Raw genomic sequence first — 8,519 nt, forward strand, 5'->3', positions numbered from 1 at the left:
AATTCAGTCTCTACTTCTACAGCTGAGGCTGAATACATTGCTGCTGGAAGTTGCTGCTCTCAAGTGTTATGGATGAGAAATCAACTCCTTGACTATGGACTTCATGTTGATAGAATTCCTATCTTTTGTGACAACACAAGTGCCATAGCCATAACAGAGAATCCTGTACAGCACTCAAGAACCAAGCACATTGATATCAAGTACCACTTCATTAGGGAGCATGTCATGAATGGTACAGTGGAACTACATTTTGTTCCAAGTGAACAACAAATTGCAGACATATTTACCAAGCCACTTGATGAATCAACATTCACAAGATTAGTAAGTGAGCTAGGTATGCTTAATTACTCTTAAAATTCATGTCCTTATTGCAATTTGAATTGAAGCCTGAAATATATTAGTTGCTAGAACAAATTTGACTTTTAACAAAGTTTATACCATCAACGGATGTTTCCTATCCGTTGAAAGTCAAAATTGCTCTATCAACGGATATTCATTATCCGTTGAAAGACAAATACATTTCTGGAATTTTTATCCGTCAACGGATAAAACTGAAGTACCTTTCAACGGATGACAATTTGCCTTATCCGTTGAAATGTCACATCAGTCGATTCAGGTGTTTCACAGCCGTTGATTCTATTTTCTTAACCGTTGATACTCATACATACATCTGTATGTATTGGTTTTAAAGGTAGTTGTTAGAATACTTACAGTTTATTCTTAAACGGCTGAAATTCACTAACATATACTTATTGATTAATCTTTTACTAATTTTTTTTTTTTTGAAAGCATATAAGCCCTTCTGATTTTTCATTTTTACTTTACGATTTCTTAAAATTTCAAGCATTTACCATTTTCTCTCTGCAAAACCTTCAAGTTATTCTCTGCAATTTCTACTCTCAACAATGGCACCAGTCGTGAAAATTATGTCTCAATCTGGGTTCATCTATGAGAAGAACAATTTCATAGCTTTGGTAGAAAAGAATGAAGCCCATTCAGACTATCACAAAATGATGGACTTCATCAAAAATTGTAAACTTAGCTATGCAATGCTGGAAGCCCCAACGATTTACTGTGAAGTAGTTGAGGAGATTTGGACAACTGCTGAGTTCAACTCCATAGATATGACTATCTCATTCACTCTCAAAGGTAAAAATCACTGTATTAACTGTGATGATTTACAAGCATGTTTTAAATTACCTGAGAACAATGCCATGACACCACACACTGATAATGATGTATCCAGCATGTTAGATTCCATAGGTTATTCTCTTAACTCTGCTAGTTTAGGGAGTATTAGAAGAAAAGGCCTTAGGAAAGAATGGAGTTTTCTTGGGGATGCCTTTATAAAGGTTTTCTCTGGGAAAATTAGTAATTTTGATGCCATAACTTCATCTCTTGTTAATATGCTCTATATGCTTGTTTCTGATAGGTATTTTAACCTTAGCAACTATGTGATGCTAGAATTGGGTACTAGATTAGGTAACAAAGCTAATAGACCTAATAACATCTATTATGCTAGATTCTTTATGTTATTGGCTAACCATGTTGCTGAAGGTTTGGTCATAATCAATGAGAATAATAAACTCAAGTGCTGGGCACAAGAGAAAAGAGTTCTTGCAGATTTATTGAGAATGGATCTCAACAGCAGTGTGCCATTGGTATATTTACCAATCATGAATGCACCTCAGGTAGGTGAGGTAATTGCTTCTACAACTCCTACTTCTTCCAACCCCTCTATTTCTTCATCTTCTAGTGTGGCCATGAAATCTGTGACAATGCCCCAACAGATTTCTACCAAGGTCACCAAAACTAAACTTTCAAAATCAAAGACAAAGAAAACCACCTCTGTTGTTTCTCAAAAGACAACAGTTGTAACACCAACCATTAACCCTGAGGGGAGTGAACAGGGTGTGAGTGGTGAGGGGAGGGGTGAACATCAAAGAAACCCCCAGGATAAGGAAGGAGAGTTAAGTGCTTCCCAAGCTAGCCAAGCCACAGTTTCTCAAAAAGCTGTGGTGGTTGAAAAGGTATCTAGCACATCCCTAGTTGCATCCTCCCAAAAGGATGTTACTATTGAAAATAGTTCCCAACCAGGAACACAGATCAAACGAGGGAGGGACACTGAAGCCAAACACTCACCAACAAAAGTTTTTATTAGAAGAAAGAAGGCTAGAACCCAATCTTCTACACAGGGTGCACACACTACACAGATACATACATCTGTATCTATGCCTTCTCAAACTCAGTTTGATGTGGCTCCAATAAATGTGGAGTCACAGCCCCATTCTCTCACAATAATCACACATCAATCACCAAACACTTCATCACCATCTCTGGATGTGGATATGTTATTCCCATCAATTCCTGATTCTCCCTCTTTACAACTCAGGGAGGAGCCCCACTCAAATACAGGTGATCATCATCTCTTAGATGATTTGTTGGATCACCCGCAAATTCTTTCAGATATAATTGAAGGATCTGTGTCACCACATCTCAAATCAATCTACACAGATTCAACAGTTATATCACTTTCAATTTCAACTTCTTTTCCTTCTTCAACGGATATCACTCATCCGTTGACAAGTGGTTGCTCTTCAACAGATAAGCTTAACAGCAGTTATCCGTTGATAACATCAGTTTCACCTTCAACGGATATTCCACATCCGTTGATAGTCTCTCCACACATAACTGAATCAATTCCAAGTGTAGAAGACATGAATACTGTGCAATCACTCTTAGGATTGAGGGAAGGGTGTGAAAATTTGAGTGAGAGGCTGGGTTGCTCCCAGGCAAAAGGAGAGATTGAGAGCTCAAAAATGCATGCTATTTCTTCCAGCATGGCAAAAGTAAGTGAGAGGAGTACCACCTTAGTAGGTGAAGGTGAGGGAGTGAGTTGTGTGAGCCAGGGGGAGCCCCTGATGCAAGAAAATAGAGAAAAAGAGAGAAAGGCAGGTACAGTAGATATAAGGGTGGAACCAGCCATTGCTATTGAGTCAATGATTGTGGATGATGCTGAAAAGGAAAGACAATTTCAGCAACATTACAAAGCTGTAATTGATAACATTTCCTTGGATGCTGACACTTTTACTCATCCTGTGTCAGCCTATCAAATGTTGGCTGCTCAGGGCAATGAGGAGGCAGAAAAGACACTACATCTAGTACACACAACAGAATCTCTTCAAAGGGATAAAGCTGCTATTAACAAGATGCCTTCTACAGCTGGTGAGCCATCTGAGGAATTTGGAGTAAATTCTGATGATGATGACTCTGTTTCTTTTGATGGAAGCATGAACTTAGGGGGAGATGAAGGCCCTAGTTCAATTCCAAATCTACCTGAATGGGCTTTGACAAAGGAGTATAGATCAGGGGAATTCAATGTCTCCTTAGTCAAACAAATCAACACTATTCAACAGGCCATTCAGAACACTTCACATGCAAGTATCAAGGCTATCCTTCAAGCTCACCTGGACTCACTGCATCTCATGAAGTTGCAGCAAGTAAAGCAGAATCTGAGTATGGATGATCTCAGGAAGGATATTGCTGACTTGAAATCCTACAGTTCTGAAAAATTGGATTCAGTCATGCCCTATGGTACATTGCAGGACTTGGTTTTGAGATTGAAAAAGGAATCAGTTACTGAGAAAAGGCTGGCCAAGTTGGAAGACAGAGTTCAAGTTATTGAAGATTCTGTGGCCACCATTCTTCACAACCAACAATCTCAAACCAGTCTCCTAATGCAGCTGGCAAAAGCACAAGGCTTGACCCCTCTCCTTGATGATAACAAAAAGGGGGAGAGTAAAAGGGAAGGGGAAGGAGAGCCATCTACAAAAATCAAAATATCTAAAGTGCTAGTTCCTGCCATCACTACTTCTCCAATCATTCAAATCAAAGGAAAGCCTGATGGAATTGATTTGATTCAGCTAGCAGCAGCTGAAATTCAAGTGAAAGAGCAAAGGAGGAGAATTGATGAAAGGTTGCAACTGTTGTTTGGCTCTACACAAGATAAATCAACATCTGTGAAATATAGCACAAAGATTGAACCAATCAACATGGAGCTCAAGCCAGTAGGGAGACATAAGGATGGAGAAGCTTCTTCCAAAGAACTACAAGCTATAATTCTCAAGCCCAATAAAAGATCCAATAAGGACTCTACAAAGAATCCTTTAAAAGAAGTGGACTTTCCTCCTCCAAAAGCTGATGAGAACAAGCTTTTAGGTAGGAGTATTGCTTATCTCAAAGAGACCATGGATGAGGCTGTAAGGAGAAATAGGGCTATTATCTCTAGAGAGGGAAAGAGCATATGTGTGATGCAAGGACATCCCAAATTCTCAATAGCCAAGAAGGAAGAAGTCAAGCAACTAAAGGCTGACAAAAGAGCACAAGCAAAGCTTGAACAACAGCTAAAGTCAAGTCAAGTTGAAGAAGAGAAAGGAATTGAAGTCAGGGGTGAAGACAAGATTGCAAACCTAGATGAGGTTTTTGGGAGTATATTTGGTGAGAGTATGGAAGAAAGAGAGGAATGGCAGAAGGGAAACAGAAGAAAGGCCAAGGCACATAGAAGGAGTGAAGATAATACTGAAGTAACCAAATCTATATCTAAACCACTACCTTCCATACCTGAACCTCTTGTTGCTAATCCCACTATAAACATCCATGGTGAACCAATCATTCCAAAAGAGGAACCTATTGATTGGGACACCATCAAATTGCCTACCTTTCTAACCACTCTTCCACTACCAAAGAAACAGAAAAGAAAACCCAAATCTACACCTCTCATAACCTCTAAGAAATTCACTCAAAAACAAAAGCCTAAGCCTAAGCCATCCATTTCTAAAGATGATTATGTTCACATCTGTGACATAAAAGAAATTTCAGACATTGAACTCTATCTGGATGAGCTGGAGGATGTAAGAGGAATAGCTGCTTATAGACAGCTACCAGAGAGATTAGTGTTCAGATACAAAGGAGCTGGGGAAAGAACATGGCCTCTCCACAGGATTCTGAATGAAGGCTACTCTACCTTGATTAGAGTCTTTTCAGCTATACAAAAGGATTCTGGCTTTACCAGAACTGCCAAGACTGAAATTCTCAACAAGATTGCCAATATAAGGAAAACTTGGAGGGAGCCCAATGCTTTACCCAGGACTTTACTCATTCAAGAAAGGGGAATTACAATTCACAAATCACCTCATTGGTTGATGGAATTTAGAGATGATAAAGGAGTCAGAAGATTTTTCAGACTTGAAGACCAACTCAAGATTGCCAGCAATGAAACTCTCAAGGAAATGCAATCTAAGTTGGATATCAGTGTTCAAGATGAAGCTGAATTCTTCAGACAACTCCAACTCCAAATTGAGGAAAATGACAAAGGGCTAGGAAAGAAAACCAGGGAACAAAGAAGAAAAAGATGATTTGCTCAGGCTAAAGGAGTATCCTTGGAAATACTGTAAATCTTCAATTTCCTCCTAGTACATACATTTTTGCAGCATTTTCAAATTTCTACTTAGTTTCAATTCATATATCTGTTAAGTGTTTTGTTATCATCAAGTTAACCCTGAATTTATGCCTACAATTCTTATAGACATAAATAGGGGGAGATTGTTAGGAATATATGTGCATTAGTTTGATGATATGTTTAACAAAACACTTAAGTAGAAATTCAGTGTCTGTAGCCTCAACGGATAAGACCACTTTGGCTATCCGTTGATGGTGTAGCTTTACTTAGAAATAAGTCTAGTGTTGTAGCATATTTCAGTCTCTGTATTTAAGATGTAATTCTTAGAAGTTGAGAGAAACTATGAGTCATGTTGACTACTAGAAGATATGCAGATAGGAAGGCCAATTGTAAATATTTCATGCCTTGTAATTTTGTATAAATGAAGTGGTATCAACGGATGACTTAAAGACCTTCAACGGATGAGAAGCTAAGCTTCAACGGATGTCTCTAAAGCTTCAACGGATAACATCCTTCAACGGATGAGTGCATCAACGGATGAAAGCTTCAACGGATGTTCTGTTGATTAACCGTTGATAAGTGGTAGTTGTACCTACAAACAGAGGCACGTGGGTGAACAGAGATAACTGAAATGTGGCAGCCTAATTTCAGGAACATCAGAAAAAGCAGCCGTTCTACTCTAGTATAAAGAGACATTAAGTCAACAAAGTACTGGAGTGAACTGGAGAAGAAACAAGTGGAGATCTTACTTTATTATTTTATATATCCTTGTCTTCACTTGTAAACTTGGTAATATATAAACCAAGTAGTAGCTAGTAATTAGATAAGAATTTTTCCAGAGCTGTTTAGAAAAATCTTGAGAGAAAAATTATCTAGTTTGTACTAGGATGCAGCTGTGATCAAATTCTTAGATCACAGAATTTCTGAAATACCATCTCTGGTGGAACAACAAATCCACCAGAAAAGTTTTTAAAGGTTTATTGTGTTCTTTACATTTGTGTTTGAATATATATCTGTCTGTATCAGCTTAAAGCAATTCACACACTTGTTCATCTTGAACACACAGTCTTTATAAACTGCTCAAAACTTGAAAAAGTTTTGAGATTTACATTCAACCCCCCTTCTGTAAATCTCATTGTTAGTTCTCTAGAAATAACAAGCCCGATAACATCTTAGGTATTCCGTCTGGTTACCCAATAGGCGTTTGGCTCACAATTTCCGATTTCGGTCGTGCCAAGAGAATTGGGGTGACAAGCTCAAGCTTGAGGGAATCCGTAGCACGCGGGAGCATGAACCCCCCTTCCGACATCTTGTCCTTTATTTGTATTATGTGGTGGTTGTTCACTGGTGTTGATTTTTGGGCTGCACTCACTGTCCTCCTAATGTATTGAGGAATACGATCTCAGCTTTTGATGACAGACATATGTTATTACCTCCTGCTCTTTCTTCTCGAGAAAAGTCCTCTCTAAGAAAATATCTAAAACCGATTCAAAGCAAAAGATGGACCGCAATAGCCTATCTCGGACACCCCTTCATCTCAAATGATGTCCCTCGACAGTGATTACTAATATGCTAGCATGGTTCTATGGTTGAGAGTTTGATATTAGTAATATTGTTGTCTTTGTTTAAGTAAGAGTTGGTTAAGTAAGAGTTTAAGATTAGTATTAATGTTGTCTTTGTTGTCATTAGTTTAAGTTATGTTCCAGTAGTGTTGTTCTAGTGAGATGTGAAGTGTGAGATATGAAATTGAAGAATGCAACTCTTTTAATTACTATTTCTCTTCATAATGTTTATGTATTTATTAATTTTAGAAATATATATGTAATATATATGATTTAATTATTTTAATAATTGAATTTGTTTCGATTTTTAATGCATAATTGAAGCTGAACGATAGGTTTTGGTTTCGATTTTTAATTTTTTGATTTCGGTTAGGATTTAGACCGTTCGGTTTTAATTGATTTATAGCGATTTCAATTTTTTCAATTTGTGGTCAGCCCTCTTGTCTTCTAGTTTCGGTTTTTTCGAATCCCTACTCTGGAACTTTTTTTTTGAATGTAACTTTACTTTTAGTAATGCGAGAAATCATTCAGAATAGTCTCCACCAAATGGGTAGGAGGAGATGAAAATGCAACGAAGCAATTTAACAGACAGGGGATTCTAGCTAAGCTATGTGCCACCTTGTTGGCATGCTTCCTTATATGAGTAACATGAACCGTAGGCAGGTCTTCTAGAAGCATCTTACATTGATCGATCACATGCCCCACTTCTAACAAATTCTTACCACCACCATATAAAGCTTTAACCGACAGCAAAGAATCTATTTCCACCACAGCTCTTCGACCTTGATAACTTAGAAGCCAAGACAGCGCTTCTCTTACTCTAATGCACTCGGCTTCAAACACAGTTGTTGGACGAGGTAATGTCATGCTTCTTCCTTCAATAAACGTGCCGTCATGATCTCTGATAACCATCCCAATAGAAAAAGAATCAGCTTCTGGTAAGAAAGATGCATCAACATTGAGTTTTATTGATCCTCTATCTGGGGCCTTCCACTTTCTGGTATCACTTCTTGCTTCGACCCTTTGGCTGATCCCTGGTTGCATACATTGCCTAGCTGTTTTCCAGTCCCTTAGAATCCTGACACTACTCTCCATTGCAATGGCTGGATTCACCATTTGGTCGGTCCACACTCTCTTGTTGCACCAAAACCAAATTCCCCATAAAGCTACATAAATATCAACTACCTCCTCATGTTTTGCCACTTCCAGTTTATTAAGCACCCAATATAGGACTGATGGGACTCCCTCCATATCATAGTTTAGGTTAATAGGGTGCCATCAACTATTTGCAAATGGACACACAAAGAACAGATGTAGTAGCTATTCATCCTCGCCATCACACATGGGATAGTTGATAGGAATATCCACACCTTTGCTTATCAGTCTACCTCGAATTGGAATATTATCATGACAAAAATGTCAGACAAAAAACTTAATTTTTTGAGGGATAGACAGCCTCCATAATCGACTCCACCCAACTGACTGAATACTTCTCAAGT

At 38.3% G+C, this 8,519-nt stretch overlaps 1 protein-coding gene across 1 annotated transcript; it reads right to left on the reverse strand.

Moving 5' to 3' along the window:
• Positions 1-7,527: 7,527 nt before the first annotated feature.
• On the reverse strand, positions 7,528-8,271 carry LOC141701628 (uncharacterized). The gene has a single exon (XM_074505261.1). It carries the CDS (start codon positions 8,269-8,271, stop codon positions 7,528-7,530), a length of 744 nt encoding a protein of 247 aa, XP_074361362.1.
• Between the last annotated feature and the right edge of the window lie 248 nt (positions 8,272-8,519).

The sequence above is a fragment of the Apium graveolens genome, unplaced genomic scaffold (genome assembly GCF_009905375.1).
Source record: "Apium graveolens cultivar Ventura unplaced genomic scaffold, ASM990537v1 ctg4220, whole genome shotgun sequence".
NCBI classification, from domain to species: domain Eukaryota; kingdom Viridiplantae; phylum Streptophyta; class Magnoliopsida; order Apiales; family Apiaceae; genus Apium; species Apium graveolens.